Source organism: Eublepharis macularius, chromosome 2 (assembly GCF_028583425.1).
Source record: "Eublepharis macularius isolate TG4126 chromosome 2, MPM_Emac_v1.0, whole genome shotgun sequence".
NCBI classification, from domain to species: domain Eukaryota; kingdom Metazoa; phylum Chordata; class Lepidosauria; order Squamata; family Eublepharidae; genus Eublepharis; species Eublepharis macularius.
This window is the reverse complement of record NC_072791.1, coordinates 122,271,769-122,298,261: the sequence shown is the minus strand read 5'-3', so window position 1 is coordinate 122,298,261 and position 26,493 is coordinate 122,271,769. Positions and strand designations below refer to the sequence as shown.

The following is a 26,493-nucleotide window of genomic DNA, read 5'->3' as shown; positions in this document are numbered from 1 at the left end:
CGCCCCCTCCCTGAAGGCACCAGGGGCAGACTACCCCCCTGACCCCCCCTTGATCCGGCCCCGACCCTAAGGCCTTTGTTCAATGATTAGTAGTAAAGTAGTTGTTTTGCTGATGTAGCATAGACTTGGTTTTATCCCTGTACTGCTTTTGATTATTTTATAATGTTTGGCTGTGGGTAGTTTTTTTGATGAATATTAGTCTAATGATAGATTATTTTATAGTTTCAGTTTGTTTTGATATTGTTGCAAGCGGCCTCAAGCAGATTGTTCTGGACTGACAGTGAAAAAAATTCACTGAGAGTGCATTTATCCATTGATTTCAATGGGCTTGGACTGTAGAAACTTCATAGGATTGCTCTGTAAATAAACTTGATTTTTCTAGCACCTTTATTGCTGTTTTGCTGTTACAAATTTTCAGTTTTTAAAAAACCATGCAAACATGGTGCTGATCAGAGATAATTTCTCTAGCATGGAATGGCTTTGCTCTAGGAAAAAAATCACTACTTTAAATGCAATTTAACGTATGTAATTTTGTCTTGGAAAGCCGCCCTCAGCTGAGTCTGAGTGAATTGATACAGTTGAGGCAAAGGTTTTACCACTTTAGGTGCTGTTTGTGAGAACCACGCTAATGAGAGAGAATCGAATATAGAATCATCCATAAAACACATTTCTTGATCTGTGATAAATATTTTGGCCTCTTCAGGTTTATAGGAGGAAATGTGTTCACAACTAATATGAGCAAAAGTATGTTGACAGTTTGTCATCTGGAATGAAGGTTATATAATGCCATCTGAGAAGACACCTATATGAACTTGAATGCCGCAGATTTATTCAGGCTTCCCCTTAAATAAACATCATCTGCATTTTCTTTCATTGGCCCTTATGGAGATTAATAAATACTTAAATTTGTATGTGACCTTGTAAAGAAAAGACAAACGGAGAAACAAATTTAAGATGTAAGCCTCCCTTTTTGAAAAAATAGAGAAGACTAAGAAGCAGAGGGTAAGGAGAGAGTAATTCACCTGGGATGAAGTAAACAAGGGTACAAATGAGGATCTGTTTGTGCAGCAGTGCTTCTGTCTTCATCTCTTTCAAACATATTGAGTAAACTTGTTTGCATTCAGACCAGTACTGCGTGCAGAGCTGCATCTGTGCGTGCATAGATACTAATATTTTTATAGTGCAGGTTAGATACTTCAAGTATCATTAGATTCAGAGCGTAAGGACAAATATTCTTATCCTTCCAGTATCTGTCACAACTTATGACTGTTGCTGATCTTCCAGAGAGAGAAGATGGGGAAGCAAACCTCCCCTTCTTATATAATATTTTCTATAGAAAATTGACACCTGCTTAGTTTTAATTTTATCTGTGCTACTTTTGAAAACACGTTTTCTTTCTTTGCTTACATATAGTAAACAATGATTTTACTAAATGTTGCTGCATTCTTGTTGACTCGTCTCTCTGGTTTTTTAGGTCCTTTCTCATAACTTGTGTACCTTGCTGAATGTTCCTCATGACCCAGTAGCCCTGGAAGAGCATTTTAGGGATGATGATGAAGGGCCTGTTTCCAATCAGGGTTATATGCCTTATTTAAACAGATTCATCTTGGAAAAGGTATATCTTTTCGTTTTCATATATATGCTGTGATTAAAATTATATGTCAATTGTAAGCCAAGAAGAAATTATATGTGTCTGGGAAGAGGGAGCAGAATGGAGTATGTGGCCAGAGTTTGTTTGAACTCTCTTGAACTGAACTCTAGAACATAAATATGTACTTCTTGATGATTAATAAAGAGCACTGCTGGTATACAAAAATGCTCACTGATTTGTTCAGTCTGTGAAGCAGCCCTTAAAATGGAGTCCAGCTACTGCACACATGAATGGAAGGATTTCCACTTGCAGAAGGGTGCCTTCTTTGCTTCCTCCTCCCACTGCATCCTCAGGCATCCCTAGAAATACAGCAATGTGGAGAGGGGAACCCCCAGAAATAGCTTGGGCGGCAGTGGAGGTCTGCTGTAGGAGAGGGGAGTTTCTGAAAATTGCCCTCTCCCTTATGTATGTGGAAAATTTAGGTGGACTCCAACCCATAAATTTGTTATAGACCTAGAGAGAAGAATCATAAATAAACTGCAAGTGCCTTGTAGTATGGGGTTGAAACTTGCAATTACTAATTTGATACTTAAAATGAAAACAAATACCTTTCTACATAGCCTGCACCTCCCCCCAGTATGCACAGCACAGTTTTTGGAGTAAAGTATAAATGGATTAGTTATTACCATTTAATGACATTGAAAGTTATTTTTCTCAGAAAAGCTAAAGGGGAAAAGCTCAGCAGAAGCAAGCTTCCTTATTTTGTAATATGAATTACAGTTGATTGCAGCAAAAGTTTTAGAAGATCAGGTTTGTGTGGTTCATTTAATCTTCTCTGTGTTGCTTGGCTGATTGCTGGCTGTGAAGCAGAGTGGTGTCTTTTTTATTAAATTATTTTTATTGTTAAACGATATATGTTATGACCTTTACTTTCTTTGAGTAGATATTTCTTTTAATCTTTCCCTTAACACCCTCTGGGTAGTTTGCTGCCACCAGGAATATTATATTCCAATATATTTTATTTAAGTTTTCCCTTTGGTAACGTTCCTAAGCGTCAGGCTCCTTCGTGGTTCTATGTGGCCCTGAGGATAGGAATGGGATATAGCAATGACAGCTACTCTGGGATATAACAAAACAAAATAAACTTTTATTTAGTCAAGAAGCATATTGGTTTCATAAATGTAGTTCTTGGTTCTTAAAGTTACTTCCTATAAACTCATTCACACAGATCTCTTCTAAGGCTTCACACACAGTTAGCCTCTTTCTCTAACTCAATATTTCTCTCACAGAAATGCTTAAACTCCTCAGGCAGCACAACAGCTAGCCTCTTTTTCTCTGACTCTCATTCACAGAAATATTAAACCTGCACAGGCAGCACACAGCTGGCCTCTCTTTCCCTGACTGAGAGTCCTTTCACAAACATGCTCAGTTCAGGTTCCACACAGGTTATATTTCTCTCATAAACACTTCAACATATTCAGGCAGCACACAGCTAACCTGCTTTCTTCTGACTCAAACCTTTCTCCCTGCACTGTCAGTCTAAAACAGCATTCACTCGGCCCACACTCTCAGTCATCAACCAATCATATCACTCACTCTTCCCTCTCTCACCCCCACTCTTCACCTAGCTCAAACCAAGCATTTAAAGACACATGCACACATTTCTTGAAATCATTACAAAATAAAATATAACAAAAAGGAAACATAAATTGCAAAATACATAAAAAGAATATAAATAGATAGGAAAAAAAGAAATAAACAACTAAAAAAAGGAGAGAGAGAAAAATAATAAAAACTAAGATATCGCTAATTCTGTAGTTCTCATAATTCAAACAATACTTCAGATCTTCTAAACAAAAATTTCAATTAATTTTTGATTCATTTACATTAAATTATACAACTTCTGCGGTATTCCTCTGGACTTCTTCCATCGTGTATCTTAATTAATATAATATGCATAATACTTTTAAGCACAGTGGTATTTTGATGAGTACAGCCATCGTGGAGCCCTTAATTACCATTGATTTCTTATGTTAGATGTCAAGAGAAGTAAAGAAGTACTGTCACTTCACGCCTCCTCTCCTCCTCCCACACGCACAGTGTCAGCTCATAATGCTGATGTTTCCGTCTGACCATCTCTCAGGCTGTGAACATCATGGAAAATAAATAGGTTCCCCTCCCCCTCCCCCGCTGAAAGGTGACTGAACATATAAAGTTGTCATCTTATTAGCCGAGTCACTGGTCCATTTAGCTCAGTATTTTCTATCCTGTTGCCTGAGATACTGTAGTTAAAAATAGCTTTTACTGCCAGGAACGAATCCTGGGACGTTCTATATACAAGGAATATACTCAATTGTCAAGCTATGATCTCTTCCCGTCAGTTTTTCTTCTCAAGTTTGAGGTGGAAGTCTTTCTCAACCTTGCTAACAATGTTCTCTTTTTAACCAGAGATGAGACCTTCTACATGCAAGGCACGTGCTCTTCCACTGAGCTATGCCCCCTCCTCATGATTTGTATGCACAAACCTCCTTTTGCACACGTTACTTAGAGCATTGGGCACTTGTATGAAAACCATTTTGTTAGTGGCACTGCTTGCATGCCAATATTTTAGGATTCCTCTCTTTGTGGCTTATATCTTAATTATTATTCATTGTATTGAATGGACAGGAGCCAGCATTTCTCAGATATTGAAAGGTTGCAATTTGTATAACAAATTCAGGTAACATTTTACCAGATCTTACAAATATCTTTCTCACTGCTTGTTTGGGTTGAAAACTAGAATTTTTTTCCTGGCTGTGATCAGGGCATTGTTTCATTTTCAAACCAGGGGTAATTTGTGAAAAGAGCACCAATCATTTTCCTTTGAGTAATAGTGACAATCTGTGCAAGAAAAACAATAAACTCTTGGCTCAACAGGAAATCTTTTATCCTGCTTCATTTCTCCTATGTAAATCTTATTAACCAAACTGGTCAGGCTTTCGAAATAGTTTCTCTTGTGCTGCTGATTGCAAATGAATTATTTATCTAGCATAGAAGGAGAGTGCCCTACAACAAAGTCTACATTGTTGAACCAAGAAGGCATGGAAACATGCCCAGGCTGGCAATTTGGCTGAGGAAGTGAATTGCTGCAAATTTCTCCTTTATTGAAGTATGGATTTTGTGTTGCTGATATCCTTAATTAAAAGTAAGTAGTCATAAATCAAAAACATTCTAACAGTTTAATTACCGATTGAAGGAACATGCACAAGACTGAGTTAGAGACTTTTCCAGAAATGAGTGCAGTCTGGTGCTGGAAACACAGGGGATGCAGCAGTGGAAACTGCCATGCCACTACCCTGTCAGCAACATTGCGCAGCTTGATTTTTATACTTCCTTAAAGGATCAGTTTTCTGCAGGCGTAAGGCAGATAGGGAGGGCTATGCATGACACCTGAAACAGAGTCAGCCATTGCAGGTACACTGTCTCCTCAGCTGTTTGTCCAGCTCCGTATTAAAGACAGAGCAGTGCTGAACTGGCCACACATGTGGTTTGTTTTCTCTTTCTTATAGTCTTATAGTAGTATTTTAAGTGTAGAAAAGAGAAATTGCTGTGAGGTTTGTCACACAGGTTCTCACAGAGTGGCAGTTGTTACTCATGATGATGACAGGGCTGGAAGATGAGTGGCAAAGATGTAGGGCCTTTTTTATGCTGGCACTACAACTCGGAACATGCTCTCTAGGGAGGCCTATTAAGTAAACTTACTGTTTAGCTTTAGGTTTCTTGTGAAAACTGTTTTATTTCTGCAGGTGTATTCTTGCTGTGTTACCAGTATATTATATTGTATACTTTTAGCCACTCAAATTGTTTTTCTTTATTTAGGTTCAAGCAAACTTTGACAAAATTGAATTTAATAAAATGTGTTGGACTCTGTGTGCCAAAAAGAACCTTCCCAAGAACACTTTGCTTCTTACTGATGAGGATGCTTTTAAAGTATGGGTCATCTTCAATTTCCTGTCTGAGGACAAATATCCACTAACTATTGCACCTGAAGAGGTAAGCAGTTTGGGTTTTGAGCATCCAAAGGTACTTCTTCCAGCTCTGTCTATAATGGCTGTATTTTTCCTACTTTTTACTTATTTTTTAAAACTCGGAAGCAATCCTCACTAAGCCATACTGTTGTTGCACTTGTGCTTGCAGCTTTTTGACATGAATGATCCAGTGAATTATGTAGGCCCAGTAGGGGTTTTGGCTCTCCCCTCCTTTGAATATCTGACCTTGTTTCCCATTACAAATTGAAATGAGTTTCAAAATCAGCTTGTCAGGCCATGTGGAGCTGCTTTCCTAGCAAGATCAACTTCCTTAGGTGCATGATTTGTGGCTCTTTAGCTCCTGGTCCTTGTATACATCTGAATGAGGTGAAAGTGTTAGTTTGCTGCAGTGAGACCAAAGGAGTTTTGTGGTACATTAAAGACTAACATTGGTAAGCTTAAGCTTTTGAAGGGTAGAGCCTATAATGGAAGAAAAAGTAATATGCCTTGCGGTAACACACTATGTTGTTAATGAGATGAGATCTTTTAAGAGACCTTGTCACCTTTTAAGTGACAGAGTGAAAAGATTTTAATTTCTACTTCAATTATCATAAAAATTCCTTATAAAAACTGGGGAATCATTGTTGGTCAGTGTAAGGTCTTGGTAGGAAGAGTTTTGCCACATCCACAGGGTTCTAGTTGAGTCCATAAAGACATTCCTAGGCTAAGAGTTAAAACTGTCTGCCTGCTTTGACTTTATGTGCTAGGGAGGCAGAACCAAGAGGACAAAGCCTGAAGCCTTTGTTAACTCTCTACTTTCCTTATGTCCATTTCCAGGAGGGAAATACTAAGGTAGAACACTGGTCAGTTTAGGATTAACAACTTATTCTTTTTTGGGTTTCTTTCTAGTCATCTGCAACATCTCTATATGTGTTCTCATTAATTCCCATTGATCTGTGACTTTTACTTTATGCAGGATTTATGCTTAGTTATTAAACATCTTTATTTTAAAAGATTCTTGGTGTGTTTTAATTGCTCCTAACTCTTACCTATTTGCCTGATCTCTTAGCCCTGTAAGAATACTAAAACATAGCCAGGGTAAAGGGATAGCTCTGTCTAAGTGAGTTATAGATGGTTCATTCTCATCTCCCCCCAACTTCTAGTTAATCAGGGCAGGGAGGGGCAGCTGTGCAGAGGGGAAAGGAGAGGGATCCTGATAGTGGCACCTACTAAAGAAGAGTTCACTAAGCCTCAGGAAGGAGGTAGAAAAAGAAAGGATTTCATTAATGTGGTTTGGATGTCCACATAAAAGCACAGATAAGTCTCTTACAGCGCAGTCTTGAGGCCTGCCAGGCTGCCAGCACCCGCACACCAGCTTAACAGCAGCACCGCCAGTCCGATCCCTAAGGACTTTGGTAGAACCCGGCAGAACCCGGCGAGTTGCAGCCAGGAGAGAATACCCCCTAGTTGTCTTGGCAACAATGGCAGACTTCACCAATCGCAGGGCAGCTGCAGTTGACAACGCTGAGAGTGGCAGGGAAAGGCATAGCCAGTCTGTAGGCTGGGCCGTGTTTACTGTCAGCAGCTGCCAATGCTACTCCCTCACACTGCAGATAGCGGGTGCACAGGGCAGAAAGACCCCTGTGATCAGGCTTGCCACATCCCAACAGAGGCAATTGCCTCAAGAGGAGCCCTGGCCTGTGTGAGGGAGTTACACTGAAGGTGCAGATAGAATGCCCACCCACCCACTTGTCCAACCCTCATTCTTGACATGGGACAACCCTGCAGCTGAAGCACTGCTCACTTGCACAGAGACACCCTGCTGCCACCACGTCAATAAACCCCTTCCTTGGGAAGTAAGACCAGAAAAGCAGTGGGGAGCCCCAGAGATCCCAGGACATTGCTCCACATCCCCCCCGCCCTTGACATCGACCCTGCCTCCCTCATACTGGGGTCTTCTGCCTGGCTTATCAGATGCCAGCAGCGCTGTTGGAGAGTGGGAGTCCTACATGGCATTCCCTTCCCCCTGGCTGCACTCCCAAGTCCCACCCCACTAAACTGCAGTGAATTAAAGGGATTGGAGGGAAGCTGAGTGGGGCTGGAGCCTCTAAGGTGCTATTGGACAGCTGCTCCTTTGGCAGCAGATCACACAAAGGTGCAGAAGCACCTGCAGCCTTCTTGGGGTCACCCCATCTGTGCCAGCCCAGAGCCAGAGACCTTTCACTGGAATGTGTTAAAGGGCAGCCCTACAGGGAAGTGGAGGGGGGGCTGCTGTCATGCACAAACAAGAAAACAGATGGGGAGGGAGTTGTTGCCCTGACTCCTTTTTTATTCTTGGTCATTGTATGATGACGTATTGTACAGTGTCTGGCAATTTTATCAATATTTAAAATAAAAAGATGCTGATATGTTCTAAGACTTACACAAGGTTAATTCTATTTCATTTCTCCTCAGTTTGTGAACAACTACTTGAGAAAGAGAGAGCACATGCACACATGTATAGCCTTGATATTTGGAAATGCCTGGATATAGCTTAAGCTGTTGGCAGTTCTCATAGCTGCTAATACTACTGTGGTATATATTTGCGCCCACAATGCAGGTTCACATTCATACAGAGAGCATTATTACACAAGACAGAAAAGTGGCAAAGGTCATTTTGTAAGGCTAAGTTCTCAATGGTAAAAAATACAGCATGATCTGTGTTTTCTTGATCACTGGACCACATCCATTTTCTTTACTTCCTTGTAAAGAATGACTCCATAAAAATGACTCCATAAAGTTTGTGGGTTCCCCCCCGCATTGAAGTTTGTAGAGATTTTCTGATAATTATCCTTGAAATAAACTATAAATGTGCATATATTCATGTACAGTGCTACAGAAGCCTAATTCAGAAGCTGTCTGAAATAGAATAGTACTTTAACCAATCTCTAGCTAAACTTTGTGTGGTTTACAGTGCAATCCTATGCAGAGTTACACCGGTCTAAGCCCATTGAAGTCAATGGCCTTAGACTGGAGTAACTCTCCATAGGATTGCACTGTTAATGTTTTAGCAGTAGGGTGTCTTCCCTAATAGGTATTTATTTACATTATATTTTTATATTCTGTCTTTCTACCAATAAATTCAAGGTGGCTTGAAGTTTAAAACAATCATTTAATACCCATGATACAAAAGGAAAAGGTTCATTTGAAGGAGTTTTTCAGATAAAGAGAACAATTCTAAGCAGGAATACTTACAGTGCTATCCTAAGAAGAGTGGATAAACAGATTAGGATTTTACTCTGGTTTGTTCAGTAAGGTTTACTCCCAGTTAAGTGCTTTTAGGATTGCACAATAAATGTCATAAATACTACAAATTTCTCCTTCCTTTTGTTCTTCTGATGGTGTACTTCTCATATATGCCAACATAAATAATTCTGAAAGAGAAAGTAGGCAGACTTATTCCCAAATATGGGAATAAGAGATGAAATTTTTTTTTGGAAATGCTGAAACCATAGAAAGCAAAAAAAACCTTTTTCCAGAAAAAATATTCAAAAATTTGGGGAAATTTCGTAATTTATGCAACACTTTCTTATCAAGCCTGAAATTATATTACTACTTTAACAATATAAAATGCATCATTTATAACTTGCTTAGCATATATAATATTGTTCTGTTTGTCAGATTTATGGAATTTAAAAGTATGCCCTAGTTTTTCATAAGCAAATTGTAAATACAACCAATATGAGAGGCAAACTGCTGCATTGTATGATTTCTTAGCAAATGTTTTTATTGTCTGAGAAGTAAGTAAAATACAATTTGAGAATAGAAAATACAAATTTTGTAGTAAATTAAAAAGGTTTCTTGTTTTCTTACAATCACAGTAGAGTAGCTGCATATTTGGATATAAACTTCATCTTTCATTATTGAAAAAATGAAGTATTCAGTATGCTCATGATAGAATATTAATTGTGGACAAAACTAGCCACATTTAACCAATAAACATATCTTTCAGATATGTTGTATGTGTCGGCAGTATTATTATTTAAAGCTGTATATTGTGTCTTACATAAAGATACGGACACTGCCAGTAATATAGGTGAGGCAGAAGAAATGCTTAATACACTGGTCCATTTATGGAACATATTCACCCAGCTACAGTGAAGGATATTAATAGGATCCTGGCTTCTGTGAAGGCCACTACTTGTGCCCTGGATCCATGCACATCTTGACTGCTAAAATCATATAAAGACCACATAAATGAGCCCTTGATGTTTATCATAAAATAGTTGCTAACTCAAGGAGCCTTCTTTTGGCCACTAAAGAGGCTGTTATCCATCCACTACTTAAAAAAACTGTCACTAGACAAAAATGATGTGGTCCAGTCTCATATCTGCCCTTTCTAGGCTAAGTGATTGAGAGAGAAGTAACAGACTAATTCTTCTTGAGTAACTGTGGTGCTCTGGACACTTTTAAGTCTGGTTTCAGGCCAGGTTATTGGCTCTGATGACTTTAGTAGATGACCTCCATCTGAATGTAGACAAAGGCCATGCTTCTTCGTTGCTCCTCCAGGATCTATTTACAGCCTTTGATACAGTAAATCATGCCATCCTGTTGAGGTGTTTTGAGGCAGAAGCAGATACCTGGGGATGGGCCTTGGACTGGTTTAAATCATTCCTCATGGAATAGAACTCAAAGGATTGTTGTGGGAGACCAACTGTCTTCAGTGTGGGCACTATCTTGTGGGATTCCACAGGGTGCAATCTTATCCCCTATATTATTCATTCTCTAGGAGAAGTCATTTGTAGCTTTGGAATTGGATGTCATCAGTATGCAAGTGACACCCAGCTCTATGTCTCATTATCTAAATCCCCTGATGATGCATTAGAGGCCTTAAACCACTGCCTGACAGTGGTGGTTAAATGGCTGTAAATAAACAGATTGAAACTGAACACAGACAGACAAGACAGAAGTGATGCTTGTTTGGAAGGCAGATGGATTGAAGGATATTGTGCTCCCCACTTTCAGTTGGGTTCAGTTGACCCTTACAGACTCTGGTAAGAGCCTAGGAGTTAAGCTGGATACAGTACTGCTGCTAGAGTTGCAGCAGCTACAAAAATGCCTTCTCCAAACTTTGTTTAGTCTGGAAAATGGCCCCCTACCTTGACATGGATAATCTGGCTAACTGGATCCACGTTAGGGTTGCCAGCTCCAGGCTGGGAGATTCTTGGACATTTTCCCTGTTGAAGGCAGGGTTTGGAGAGGAGAGGGACCTCATTAGGGTATAATGCCATAGAGTCCACACTCCAAAATAGCCTTTTTTTCCAAGGAATTGATCTCTATGGCCTGGAGATCAGTTGTAATTCTGGGAGATCTCCAGCCACCCCTTGGAGGTTGGCAACCCTAGTCCATACCATAATACCATTGAGACTAGACTACTGTAATACACTCTACATAGGTCTTCCCTCAGAGTCAACTTGGAGACTCCAATTGGTGCAGAACACCACAGCTTGATTATTAACAGGAGCTAGGCAGAACATGCATATTACTCCCATTTATGTATATTACTCTCATGCATATACTCCCAGTCCCTCCTTTGTCTTCCTGTAAATTACCAGGCTCAGTTCAGTGTTTTGGCTGTCACATACTAAGCTCTTCATCGCTTGGTCCTTCATATCTACAGGGCTGCCTCTCTCTCCTTATGCCCTGCATGGCAGCTTCACTCATATGAATAGGGTCTTCTGCAGGTGCCACCTTGCACAGGGCAAAATCAACAGGTGCTAGTACACACACATTCTCTGTAGTGATCTGCCTGAAGAGGTCAGGAAAGTGACTACTGTCTTGGTTTTTCATAAATTGTGTAAAACAATTATTCTAGGGGGCTTTTTTTACATAGGTAATAGGTATATACTGTAAGGATATGATTCAGAGAGATGCCTTGGAAAGGAATAGGGATTATAGACTATTTTACTGTGTACTATCTGTGGCTGTAAGTACTCTCATACTGGATAGTTTTGTGTCATGTAATATGTCATATCAGTTTGCTTATGTTTTGTTTGACATTGTTTTCAGCTCTGTATCAGATTTCTGCTTGTTTCAAATTTCTGGAATCCTTACCCTATTGAATTGTTTATTGAATGTCCCAGCTTGACATACACAGTGTAATTCACCTTGAGTCTCATCAAGAAAGATAGATTATAAATAATGTAAATAAATAAATATGATACTACACAAGATACTACTATATGTTCTGAGTGAGTAAAACCTTGTCCTTGAAAGTATTTCATTCTTTCCAAAAGAGAAAATATCTAATACTATTGTTCAGTGCTTTCCAAAACTTCCAAATTTTAAAAATATAAACTTATTAATGTATATTCATTTTACAATAAACATGATAGATCAAGATAGGTAGCTGTGTTAGTCTGTCTGTAGCACTATAAAAGAGCAAGAGTCCAGTAGTACCTATAAGACTAACAAAATTTGTGGTAGGATATGAGCTTTCGTGAGTCACAGCTCACTTCTTCAGTATCTGTATTCTTCTCTTGCTCTTTTCTACAGTAAATATGATATCAATCTCTTTACAAACTTAAGGAGGCAGCACTGAAAAAATCCATCCTCTGCCCCACAGATTTTTTTCTGGGCCTTGACATATTGAGCCCTTTTTTTAAAGAAACTAAAGCAAGAGCCCACTGTTAGGATTTGGAAGTCAGTTATGCAAAACAACTTGCAGATTGTGGCTAGTGCCTAATACCTAATTATAAATAATGTGGTTATGACATATACCATCTAGCACGTATCTTACTTGTTTCCCTCACAGTAATGTGTGGGTAATTCTTACTGATGTTCTTCAGTATCTCTTTTTTTAAAGAAAGAGGAAGGAAAATGTTTTGCTTATGTGCAAGATGGTGATGTAGTAAAGGATTGTCTTGTTTAGCGTAGTTTCTTTAAGTCAGCAAAATAGTGCTTTATTCATTTAAAATACTTAAATCCTGCCTCTTTGTCCATCAAGGCTAAGTGATTACAATGTAAATAAAATAATGAAAAACACGTAAAGCTATAATAACGAGTAAAGAATAAAGTGATAAATAAGGGGAAACCATCAGTAGTCAATAAAATCAAAAGCAGGTTTAGTTGTTGCTAAGTCCAAACACCCTGTGCCAAATCTGTGAGTTGGATCCTATGCTTCCATTCCACTAAGTGGAATCCTATGACACTCTTCTTGTAATTCTTCCTTCAACAGAGAAAGATTTCCTCCAATGGAAAACCATTTCTTACTGAAAGAAGAAAAACTTCCCCTGATGGAGATAAGTTTTTTCTTTGTTAAAGGAAGCCTTTCTCAGTTGACGGATGGGAAACAGAAGGTAGCAATGTGGGCTCCTTTTGGCGGCAGCAGGGGAACCGTTTGGCACCCCCATGAAGAAGTGGCTCAGTGGTACAGCTGGCATATCATCAAAAACTGAAAGAAAGCACCACTGTTACTATCTGGGTATCAAGAAGCAGTGAAGGATCTGGGACCAACCCCAAATTAAAACCTGATTTTAAGGGGAAGAGTAATCTGAGCCATAACAGGTTCTTCACTTAGCCCTAGATCAATTGATGTGCTGACCAACACTATCTCACGTAGATTAATCTTCAGTTTGTTTGCCTACATCCAGCCCTTTCACTGATTTTAGGCAATGGTTCAGGATCAATGGCACCATACCTTGGATCTGTAGATAAGCTTCCTTGTTGTTATTAAGTCATGGCCTCTTTCTTTGGCAGAGGAAAACAGTTTCTTCAATGCATGTTTTAAAGAATACAATGGCTTGTTAGTTTGGATAAATAGCTTTACCTTAAGAACAAATCTAGGTATAGTGAATTTTAATGTTTAGTAACAGTCTACCCCACCCCTCTTTGGGTTATTACTGTGAAATGGACATGTAATTTTGGTCCAGTTGGCAAACCCCACAGCAACATTGGCCAAGGCATTAGTTGCCCCAGGTCCAGAGGTACACAAGCAACAAGTCCGGAAATATGCAATTAATGCTGACTTTTATATAAATGTTTCAATAGTGCAAACGTGCAAAGTGCAAATAAATAACATGCAATGAATACAATACATATAGTTAATACAATTCAGTTGTCCAAGTCATAATATAAATGTCCGAAACAGACCCACAATGGGGATATACTAAAGAGGAAGTCACAAGGCAGTCTTATGGTGGTGGCTCAAGTCCAATGAGATGTAAAATCCACAGGTGCCGACGGGATTATGCAGGCATCTTATACAATTCCCGTTTCGTATGAAACATACTTCTTCTTGGGCACAAGTACAACTGGCCTGAAAAAATTAATATATAAGTCAAACCTTAATTAATCCATTGAAGTGCCAACGAACATGCGTAGGCATCGTGTACTCACAGGTTGCCAATCCATTCCAACGTGACTGCTCAAGACCTATTACATTTCCAAATGAATGACGGACATGGGTGAATGGACAAGACTCATACAGCAGATAAGGGACTCTAAATACATCATTACAACTAGGTTAATGGGCCTAATTTGGCATAGTCCACGTAATTACATCCAGCTGATCTTAAAGGGCTCAGACCCTATATATACAGTGCAAACATTGCAAATTACAATAAACATTTATTCTATTACAGTGTCACATCCAGCTATTCACCTCATACATAGCAGCGTACCTATACAGAAATTAGGGGGGGGGGAAATCCCACATGGTTTAACACAATAAACATTATAACATTAGGCTGATCTTAAAGGGCTACAGACCATATGCACATTACAAACAGATTATGCATCACCTTCAACTGGTCGCATCCTGCAGAGCACAATAACCTTGTGAAGAAAAATGACAACTAGGCCCATTAACCTAGTTGTAATGATGTATTTAGAGTCCCTTATCTGCTGTATGAGTCTTGTCCATTCACCCATGTCCGTCATTCATTTGGAAATGTAATAGGTCTTGAGCAGTCACGTTGGAGTGGATTGGCAACCTGTGAGTACACGATGCCTACGCATGTTCGTTGGCACTTCAATGGATTAATTAAGGTTTGACTTATATATTAATTTTTTCAGTCCAGTTGTACTTGTGCCCAAGAAGAAGTATGTTTCATACGAAACGGGAATTGTATAAGATGCCTGCATAATCCCGTCGGCACCTGTGGATTTTACATCTCATTGGACTTGAGCCACCACCATAAGACTGCCTTGTGACTTCCTCTTTAGTATATCCCCATTGTGGGTCTGTTTCGGACATTTATATTATGACTTGGACAACTGAATTGTATTAACTATATGTATTGTATTCATTGCATGTTATTTATTTGCACTTTGCACTTTGCACGTTTGCACTATTGAAACATTTATATAAAAGTCAGCATTAATTGCATATTTCCGGACTTGTTGCTTGTACTCCTCACTATCCGGTTTTCTCCCCTTGTTTGGCTTAGTTTTACCAGGTCCAGAGGTGACAGCCGCTGTATTAGAAGTCTTCCTTTTCCACTTTTTTCATTTTTTAGGTTGTGTTGTTTTCTGAGTGTATAAACAAATCAGAATTTACCTCATAATGTAGACAAAAAATTTATAATCTGAGTTGTATTCTTATCTCTCATAAGTTCTGTCACATTGATCAGTAGAGTGGTCTTAAAACTGGATTGTGTTTTAAAAATTATTTTAATTTTCAGTTTTAGAATATCCTAGTTTGAACTGAAATCCTAATATAATGCTAATACATTAAAGCTCTGATTCAGCTAAACATTTCCATGGGTGGAAATCCCACTGGCAGAGTGTGACTTCCTTGCTTCCCCCATTCCAGATGTGCACAAAATGCCCCCTGGGAGGAAAGTAGGGAGAAAGTTACGATTCATGGGTTGAAATCCTTCAACCCACAGAAACGTTTGTCTTGATCCAAACCTAAATTTATAACATTTTAAAACTAAATGCTGATCTCTCTGTCAAATACCTTGTTGGAAACTACTTTTCTCTGTTAAGGAAAACAAAAATCCAGGGAGTAATGTCTTGTTTCTGAGACTGGATGTTATAAATTAGTTTGTGGACAGTATTTGTTATAGATCTGATGCTGGTGTAGGGTTTCCAGTCCCCTGCCAGGGGCATGGATAACCCTGTCTCCCCTCCACCCCCCACCCCTGCTTTCCTAGTCGGTGGGGGGACACACTTCCCTGGACGTACTTCTGTGCGGTGCAGTGTGCTCCCGTGCTTTGCAGTGACCCGATTTGGGTCTGTTTCAGCCCAAATCAGTCCACTGTGGAGCACGGGAGTGCTCTCGTGCTCCGCAGCAGCTGGATTCAAGTCAATTTGAACCCAAATCAGGCTAGATTTGGGTCAAATTGGCCTAATTCAGCCCCCTGTGGAGTGTAGGAGCACTCCCAGGGTGGCACATGACCTGCGTGATGACATCACTTCCTGGAAGTTACATCATTGTGCAGGCCAGGAGCGCGTGCATGCTGTGCACTCGCGCACACAAAGAGGATCTCACCAGATAAGTGCCAGGCCTCCAACCTCGCGCTGGGAGGTTGAGGGGACCTGGAAACCCTATGCTGGTGGCCAGGTGTTTCCAGTGTCTGGTGGCAAGTGATACCACCCTGTATTTCTCTAGGGCATGTTTTCAATCTATCTCAATGATCAAGAATATTTCACATCTTTCACTATGTAAATGCGACAACGTGCTCAAATTATGAGTATTTATATCATGATAAATTATAACAACCTGATGAATGTTGACACTTACCAATATTTCTTATGATTTTTGGAGGATCATTGGAAAATATCAGAAGTTGATGTATCCTAAGACTTGTTTTTGACATTTACATTTATATAATGGAAAATGCCATATAATGGCAAAAGTAGCAGTAAGGGCAGTAAGTTGGCCCTAGCACTACCTTTCTGATAGTTACCTGGCCAGCTGAACATTAAGCATGTTTGGGTCATTTGTGTGTGGTTTGCTGTCATGCACAATTCTTTATTGCTTATTTACAACTTGGTACTCAAGTAGGCTGTGGAGCTGGAAGCCCTGGTGCCCTAAGGATGAAACTAGACTTCTAATGCTTTTGTAAACAGGCCATTGATGTTGTATAACCATCGCTGATGGAGGATTTTTGCATATTTGATTAGAATCCTAACACAGGAAAGAACCTGATGCTTGTTTGCTTATTTGCTTATTTATGTGTATCTGTCTCCCTACAGATTGAGTACTTGCTTAAGAAGCTTGCAGAAGCTATGGGATCAGGCTGGCATCAAGAACAGTTTGAACATTACAAGATTGGCCTGGATGCCAGTCGGGAAGGCCTTTCTGCTTGGGAATTGATTGAGCTCATTGGAAGTGGTCGGTTTAGTAAAGGGATGGATAGACAAACAGTATCTATGGCGATTAATGAAGTCTTCAAAGAACTTATATTAGATGTATTGAAACAGGTATGAGCATCCTACATGGCTGCTAAAAATACTAACATAAATACAATTATTTATACCTAAGACTGAATATTATCTATTATGCTTAAAAATACACTCAGAATTCTGAACAAAGGCAAGTAAACTTTGTACCAAAATAAGATGAATTCTAGAACCTATAGTTATGTAGATTTTCTGGAAAAATTTGAATATCATAATAGATTTGTATTGTATCCTAATAGATTTGTTTTATATTTAGTAAACAAAACAGAAACATGTCATGTTAATTTTACATGCTGTATAAATGTCTCAAAAGTGTATATCAATAGCCAAAAGTAGTTGACTTGAAGTACTTGATTAGGAAAAACGTCAGTAAAGGGCAGTTACTATGGTTTAAAGTGAAAAGTGTGCCTATTATGCTTATATAACATCACAGCACACACATTTAATAAGCATGCTTTGGGATTGTTTCCCCCTGCACTACTTCAATTCAACTTTGAAATTGCTTTGTTGGACTGGTATAGTAGATACCAGAAGCCAAAATCTTCCCATCTAATCTCCTAGTCCAAATCACAGTGAAACTGCTTTTTAGTTGCACATCAGTTCCTTCTAATATCTGCATCACAGTTTGCTGTGAGGTTGAAATTCAGAATCTGGTTAGTACTAACGTAGGATGGGAAGTTTGAGGGCTGACTTCAAATGATGTATCTTCCAGCTAACATGGATTTTACATCTGATTTGCAGGCGTGTGTGTGTGTGTACACACACTCATACTGACGGAGGAGGTCATTTGTGGAAATGGCCTCTCTTTCACTGCTTGATATTTAGTGTCTTACTGCTGAATATGCAAATGTTTATGATGAAAAAGGGTTTAGTTTGCTTGAAATGATGTTGAATGGTACAAAAATTCTTTTTTTTTTTGAAAATTTTTTTTATTGGGTTAGAATCCGTTATTTTTACATTACATTCAATTTTCCCCAAATTTTTCATTTCTAACCCCCTCCCTTTCCCCCCCCTTTTGCTGACTTCCAACAGCTTTCCCACCCTTTGTCCCTTTTCCCTTACTTCTATTAAATTCCTCTATCTAAAACAAATATACATTCTCCATTATACTAAGCAGTACATCCTTAACTACTTTTCTTGTTATATACCCAAACTGTAAGTCCTTGTTTCCATCTTGGATAAACAATTTATCCCATTTTCCAGTTTTAAATATTTCTATATATCATAAACCTATATATCATAAACCATAAAAAACTTACATTTAAATCAAACAATTTGACTTATTCTCTATAAATTACTCATTGTATCTTTTTATGGTAATTCTATATAGCTCATCAAATAATCAATCAATTTGACTCTTCTGTACATTCAGTTTGGTGCATTATACAAATCTTATCAAAGAAAGAAAATATTGTTGGTTACTCAATCCTTATATTTAAACCTTATCATTAATTATTTTCTATCAATATTCTATCTATTAACCTATATATATCTATATATATATCAATCTGTTAATCTAACTGCTTATAAATTCACATTTATCTCTTCCCCCCCCGGTAAAGTCACCCCCCTCTACATTTTATTATACTTCAGTAGTTCTCAAACTGCCACAGTTTTCCTCCCACCTCCCATTTCTTCTCCAGATATGCGTTTCAGCTTCTCCCAATCTGTGTTAAACTGCCCTGAGTCCAGATTTCTCAGTTTTCTTGTCATCTTGTCCATTTCTGCCATGTACAGCAATTTGTAGATCCAATCTTCAATAGTTGGCACTTCTTGTACTTTCCATTTTTGCGCATACAAAAGTCTGGCTGCTGCTGTCATATAAAATATCAACGTCCTATGATGGGCTGGAATTCCCTCCATTCCCAAGTTTAGTAGCAGGAGTTCTGGGTTCTTATTTATTTGAAATTGTAAAATTTCACTCATTTCTCTTATTATTTCCCCCCAGTACTGCCTAGCTACATCACACGACCACCACATGTGATAGAGGGAGCCCTCATGCTTCCTACATTTCCAGCATTTATTAGAAGTGTTCAAGTTCCCTAGCGCAATCTTCTTTGGTGTCATGTACCAACGATAGATCATTTTGTAAATATTCTCTTTAATATTTGTACATGTCGTTGTCTTCATTGTAGTCTTCCACAAGTATTCCCATGCCTCCATTGTTATCTCTTTATTAAAATTTATAGCCCATTTCACCATTTGTGTTTTAACTGTCTCATCCTCAGTATACCATTTCAACAGTACTTGGTATACCTTGGATATTCTTTTCTTGTCCTCTTTAAAAAGGGTCTGCTCTAGTTCCGAATTCTCTGTTCGTATACCTCCCTTTACAGAGTCCGAGTTATACAAATCTCTGATCTGTCTATACTGGAACCAATCGTAGTTCGGTGATAGTTCCTCTTGCGTCTTTATTCTAAGTTTAGATGCTTCTATTTTAGTTATTTCTTTGTATGTCAAACATTGTCGTTCGTTGTCAACAGCTCTCAGGTCTATCACCTCATATGGAACCACCCACCAAGGAGTTCCTTCTTGTAGGTAAATTCTGTACTTCTTCCAGATTGTGTATAGACTTCTCCGTACAAAATGGTGCAGGAACATCGAGTTGACCTTTACTTTGTCATGCCATAGGTATGCATGCCATCCAAATATTTTTTTATATCCCTCTAGGGCTAATAATTTCTTGTTCTTTAATGTCATCCACTCTTTCAGCCAAACTAGGCAGATTGCATCATGATAAAGTCTCAGGTTGGGCAGTTGCATTCCGCCTCTTTCCTTTGCATCTTGTAAAACTTTCATTTTCACTCGAGGCTTCTTGCCTGCCCATACAAAATCTGATATTTTCCTCTGCCATTTTTCAAATTGTTTAGAGTCTCTGATGATTGGTATTGTCTGTAGCAAAAACATCACTCTTGGTAACACATTCATCTTAACCGCTGCAATCCTACCCAACCATGACAGATTGAGCCTATTCCATTTGATCAAGTCTCTCTCAATCTGAATCCACAATTTTTCATAATTATTCTTGAACAAATCTATATTCTTTGCAGTCAGTTCAATTCCCAAATATTTCACCTTACTTGTTACTTCACAATCCGTTGTTTCCATTAACAATTGTTGTTTCTGCTTAGTCATGTTTTTGCATAGTATCTTTGACTTCTTTTTGTTAATGAAGAAACCTGCCAAGTCTCCAAACTCCTTGATCTTATCTATCACTTTTGGCATGTTCTCCAGTGGGTCCTCTACAATTAACATTATGTCATCCGCAAATGCTCTGACCTTGTATGAATAGTCCTTTATTTTTATTCCTCGAATTTCCTCGTCTTGTCGTATTTGTATCATCAGAATCTCCAATACTAAAATGAACAACAGTGGAGACAACGGGCAACCTTGTCTTGTTCCTTTGCTTATAGTCAATTTCTTGGTCAATTCATCATTTACCACAATTGCTGCAGTCTGGTCTCTATAAATTTCCTTAATTGCTCTGATGAATCTTTCTCCTAATTGTAGCTTTTCCATAGTGGCAAACATAAAGTCCCAGTTTAAGTTGTCAAATGCCTTTTCAGCGTCAACAAAGAAGAAACCAACCTCTTTATCACAACGCTTATCATAGTATTCAATAGCATCAATCACTATCCTTAAATTGTCTCTTATTTGTCTGTCTGGCAGAAAGCCTGCTTGCTCCTCCTCTATAACTTCCGAAAGCCACCCCTTCAGTCTCTCCGCCAGTATCTTCGCAAAGATTTTATAGTCATTGTTAAGTAACGATATAGGTCTGTAATTTTTCACACTAGTCAAGTCTTGGCCCTCTTTTGGGATCAATGATATGTTCGCTTCAGACCAAGTGTCTGGAATCCTTTGGTCCCTTAAAACTCCATTGATCACCTCCTTTAGGAATGGTGCCAGCTCATTGGCCATAGTCTTATAAAATTTAGCTGTAAGTCCGTCTGGCCCTGGCGCCTTTCCTAGATTTGCAGATTGTATTGCCTTACTTATTTCCTCATCCGTTACTTCACTGTTCAATTTATTTCTCCAAGCGTCCGAGATTTCTGGAAGTATCATTTTCTCCAAATATGACGCTATTGAGTCTTTATTTACTTCTTTCTTATTATACAATTTAGCGTAGAATTTATAAAAGGCTCTACTAATGGTATTCTGTTCCAAATACGTTTTGTCATCTTCACAAATTTTATTTATTGTTTTCTTTTCCCTTCTTTTCTTCAGTTGCCATGCCAGGTACTTCCCAGGTTTATTTGCACCCTCAAACACTTTCTGATTCAGCCTTTTGAGATTCCACTCCAATTCTTTATTACTCATTGCTGTTAGCTGTTCTTGCAATATTTTAATTTCCTGGTATAATTTCTTTTTCCCTGGTCTCTTTTTTAACTGTATTTCCTTAGTTTTTATTTTCTCCTCAATCTCTTGTCTCTTCTCCTCTTTCTTCTTTCTTGCTCTACCATTTAAGTCCATTAGTATGCCCCTTATAACCGCCTTGTAAGCATCCCAAACTTTATCAGTTGGTACTTCTTTATTCACGTTATATTGAATGAAAAACTTTGTCTCTCTTCTCAATATTTCCATATTCTCTTTTTCCTGTAACAAATCCTCATTTATTCTCCATGCTTTCCTTTTCCTCCTTTTCCCCAGCTTCCACATAATTGGGTTATGATCTGAGCCTACCATCGGCATTATTTCTACAACTTTAGTCCATAACGCCAAATCTTTTGAGGCCCAGATCATGTCAATTCTTGATAACGTGGAATGCCTTGCAGAATAAAAAGTAAACTGCCTACTTTTAGGATATTCTCTCCTCCATACATCTTCAAGAGTCTCTTGTTGAATCAACTCAAAAAAGAGCTTTGGTAATAGTCCTCTTTTCTTTTGTGTCATTGTAGTCTTTTTATCCAGTTCCCAGTCTGTCACTCCATTGAAGTCTCCAGCAAGTATTATTTGGTCATATGAAAGATCATCTAAATGCTTCCTCAAATCCTCAAAGAAGCTCTCTTTTGCGCCGTTGGGTGCATAGATTCCGACTACCAACACTCTCTTTAAATTCCAAGTACATTCCACTGCTACAAATCTGGCTTCCACATCTTTCATTATAAATTTTGGTTGTAGCTCCTCTTTTACATACAACACCACTCCTCTTTTTTTTTTTACTTGAGGCCGCTACAAAGTCTTTGCCCAATTTTCCCAGTTTTAGATATTTTACATCCTGTTTTCGAATATGAGTCTCTTGCAAACAAACAATGTCACATTTTTGTTTTAATAGCCAGTGAAAAATATTTTTTCTCTTATTCGGTGAATTTAGTCCATTTACATTCCAAGATAATACTTTACACTCCATATTCATAATCTTGTTGGTAAGTCTTTTTCATTGTCCCTTATAAATCGCTCCATCTCCCGCTCAGACCTGATATGCTTTTTAGCTCCTCCAAATTCGAAGGACAAACCCTCTGGGAGCTCCCATCTGTACCTGATTTTCATGTCCTTCAGCATCTGGATTAGCCCTTTATATTTTTTCCGATCTAGTAACACTGATCTGGGTAGTTCCTTCATTATGATAATTGTCTTGCCATTGATCTCCAATGGATCTTGAAACTGTTTAGTCACAATCTTCTCTTTCATGTTTCTTGTTGTAAATTGTACAATCACGTCTCTTGGTAGTTTCCTCTGGGTTGCAATTCTCGAATTCGCACAATATGCCACATCTAGGATAGCCACAACATCCTCCTCCTCCTTCCCCAGGTATTCAGCAAACACCTCCGTCATCTGTTCTTGCGCTGTCTTTCCTTCCACTTCTGGCATGCCGCGAAATCTGAGCTGCTTCTCCATATGTCTGCTTTCCGCAACCGTCATCCTTCCCCTCATCTGCCTCATCTCTGTTTGTTGCGTATCTGCTAGGTTCTCCATCGCTCCTTCTACTGTTTTGACTCTCTGCTGCGTCCCTTGTAATTCACTTTGTATTGTTTCCATACCTTTCTTCACTTCTGACAGCTCCGATTTTACTTCTGACAGCTCCGATTTTACTGTCTGTTTAACCTCTTTAATCAGCTCCAATTTCATGTCTTTAAATTCTTTAATCACCTCCAAAAGTTTTTTATCCAGGTTTTCTATTGCCGATTGCCACTCTTTCTTCGACATCGTGGGGCTTGCTTTAGCTCGCTCCCACGAGTCCGCTCTCTTCCTTAACTCCGTGGCATTAAATTTAGTACCTTTTTTATTTCAAATGTCCCGGTCTTCTTGCATTAATTAATTTTAAAGGGTCCAAAATGTCGGGCGTCTTTTCTCTATGGTCTCTCTATGATTTTATAATCCAATATGGCCTACTTCCTTTTCCGCTGAGGCCGCGGCCCTTCCCCTCTCAAAGATGGCGATTCCCTTCTTCCTGCCCTCCAGCCAGGGCCGCTTCTCTCCAGCCGCTCTATTGCCGTTACGCACTTCCTGTCTCCCGTCTTCCCACAGCAGATCTCGTGATGGTGTCTTTTTCTCACAGCTCCAAAGCCACAGGTATTCAAAACAATAGTCCGATTTCTTTAATAACTTCTTTAAACTTAGTCTCTTTTCTAATACAACTCCTGCCGAAGCTTCCCCTCCTTTTCGCTAGTCTGTTGCAGTTTAAAAGTCTACTTTTTTTCCTCTCTGTTTTTATCAATCTGTCCCGTATCGGAAGATAGTGATCTTTACCTTCCCTTCACTTTTCTCGGGTTGTAATCGCTGTTTCGATTTCAAATTCTCCTTTCCACTTCTTCCCCCAATCAAAGCTTGGGTATGTAGGTCTTATGCCAGCCGAGTTGGCCCCAAAACTGCCGCAGAGATTGTAGCCGACCCGTCTCAGGGTGGGACCTCAAGGATCGGGAGGGGACCCGTTGTGTAGAGCCCCCCCTCGTCCGAGATCAACGCGCCCTAGGGTCTCGAGCGTTCTTTGCCTGCTCTCCGCCTGAGAGCAGTCGGCCGCGGGCTATTTTCACCCCGCCGGCCGCTTAAAACGGCAGTCCGGTCAGCTCCACAAATGGAGCTGCGTTAGACCTCCATAAATCCCAAACCGGAAGTCGGTACAAAAATTCTCTCTATGAACAATATTTGGTTTCTCTGGCTTTCACACAAGTAGCATCACTTGGTATTGCAGACCTGTGTGAACTCTCCCTATGCTTACAAGAAAAAAAAAGTTCTTGTTTGGGCAAGACATGGAAATTTTGTTCTCTCTCCCTTGCTGAATAATAAAATAATATATGAATTGAAAGACGTCATGTTCTTTTCTGCCATTACACATCTGTCTCTGCTCTGTGGGCATCTCTAGATCATATATGTACAGGAACAAAAAGCTTAATTTTGCAGATGTTTATTTTATAAAACACTTTTACATGGTGTATAATACAGTGAGAGTCTTTAATATTTAGAATGATGAAAAATTGAGAAACTGGCAAGTTTTGCAGAATTTCCTGTAAATTTCATTGGATGACACATTCTGCAAAAAATGTACAGTGCTTGTTAAAGTCCACAGCTGCTCAGTAACTGAAGGGTGCCTCAGGTTTTAATATAACTAGGAACATATACCCCTGTGGCAGATAAAGAGGAAGCAAAAGTCTTCTTACTGGCCCAGGTGCACAAGTGAGAGAGCTTGTTTAAGAAGTGGTTAACTTTAGCATGATCAAGAATGTTAAGCCTTGCTGCACAGTTAAACATGAATGATCAGATGACACATGGGCATTTCTAGAGGGAACTTCAGTTTGTGTATCATCAAGATGAAATGCTCTTTAGTTAGCTCACACGAGACAGGCTTATCTAGCCATAAGATAGAATTGTAGCATTGGATAGAATGCAGTGAATTACCAAATTCTGCTCTTACGTAAAGATATACATCAGCCTTTTCCTAAAGCATAATTCCTAAATTACTCTCCTACCTTTCATTAGCAGTTTCCTTTAGTGGAAGTTTTCAGTCTACCCAGCAAACTTATTTTGTATTAAATCTGCCTTTTTAGTTGGAAGATTCCTGCAAGAGAAAGCCACTGCTTTATAAAGGCACTGTTAGTGTTTGATTTTAAGGGTAATAGATTCCTGCTTCCCTCTCACAATGAAGTGATAGATGGTAGACCATAACGTCTTAGGTCTATGTGCCTTTAAACACATCTGAAAAGACAGAATGGAATAGATTGGATGAGTGTGGTTTTGCCTCCAGTGACCCATTGGGCACCAAAATAAGTGAATTGGTCCAGACTTACGATTTGTCTGCTCAACAGCAGCATTGAAATTCAGACTTACAAAAGCAATGGCGTTTTCTGCATGGTCACTTTACAGCATTTCAGAATCTATTTTGCTCCCCATGTTCTCCAGAGTTCCGCATGTGCAAGGGAGTCATGGGAAGCAGAAATGGTTTTTGTCTCTTTCCCCCATTTTTTTCTCCTGCGCACATTCCACATTTTTTTTAAGCCACTGCCTAGTTGCTGCTGGCATGTGTTATGTCCATGCAGAATCAAAAACTCCTCTTCTGCTTCTCGTGCTGCCCCCCTTTTCCTTTCCCCCAGGGGCTGATTGGTCTGTCTGCAGGTAACCACTCCCACCTCAGCTTTCTGAATTCCACCATTTTTATCAGCAAAGCGAGGTAAGGGTCATAAGGCTGCTTTTCCGTTCGCTTCCTTCCTCCTGGGTATGCAAACATTCTCTTATATTTTTTTTTCCAAAGCCAGGAACAAGTCCTAACATTGCTGCTTATTCCCTGCTGAGCCAGGAAAGGATTAAATGGCTGCTTTCCCTTCCTCCCTCGGGAGTATGTGTGCACTTTATTTTTTTTCAAAGTCAGGAATGAGTAGTGAAGTTACTGCTCATTCCTCTTGGCTTTAAAAGCCAGGCAAGGGTTAAATGGTTGCTTTTCCCTTCCTCTCTCTGGGTGTGTTTGAGGCTTTTCCTAATGCCAAAGAGGGAAAAAACCCCAAGCATTTTGCATAGCCCTTTTGTGAAACAAAGCTGCAGGGAAGCTGCCTGGAGGGAATGAAACAGCAGCATTTTAACCCTTTCCTGGCTTGGCTTAAAAAAATGAGAGCAGAACAAGCATGAAAAGTACATGTTTCCCCTGAATGCTGCCACCGATTGCCTCTCCAGTGGGCATGGGACAGCCCAGTCAACATATACAGGGGAAGGGGAATGAATTCCTACACTGCAATGTTACTTACTATGCATACAATTTTTTTTAAAAAAAATGACATCAGTTCCAGACCCTACAAAATGTGGCTCGAAACAGACACATCTCAGTTCATCAGCAGACACCAAATTTCCTTGAGGTTGTGCAGTGCAGAATGATGGGACTCCAAGCCATTTCAGCACCAATCAGCATGAATGCTCAGCATCACTGGCTTAAAGTGTGCCTTGCGAAATGGGCCATAGAAAAGGATGTATTGTCCGAGATGCGTATCCGTGTTCTTTCACAGTCCCTGCGTTCCAGATGTATAAAATTTCCTATGTACATAGTTATGTTTGAAAGCTCAATCTATGTTTTCATAAAAGTATATT

The 26,493-nt window shown here is 39.3% G+C and overlaps 1 protein-coding gene across 3 annotated transcripts in view; it reads left to right on the top strand.

The window, feature by feature from the left end:
- SWAP70 (switching B cell complex subunit SWAP70) overlaps positions 1-26,493 on the top strand; it is a 70,910-nt gene that overhangs the window by 7,995 nt on the left and 36,422 nt on the right. For 2 of the 3 annotated variants that reach the window (XM_054971729.1, XM_054971728.1), the window contains exons 2-4: positions 1,475-1,615; positions 5,450-5,623; positions 16,780-17,007. In XM_054971729.1, the coding sequence (XP_054827704.1) occupies positions 1,475-1,615; positions 5,450-5,623; positions 16,780-17,007 (543 nt within the window). Of the gene's footprint in view, positions 1-1,474; positions 1,616-4,657; positions 4,776-5,449; positions 5,624-16,779; positions 17,008-26,493 lie in introns of those variants that run through there. The other variant, XM_054971730.1, reaches the window with a different exon arrangement.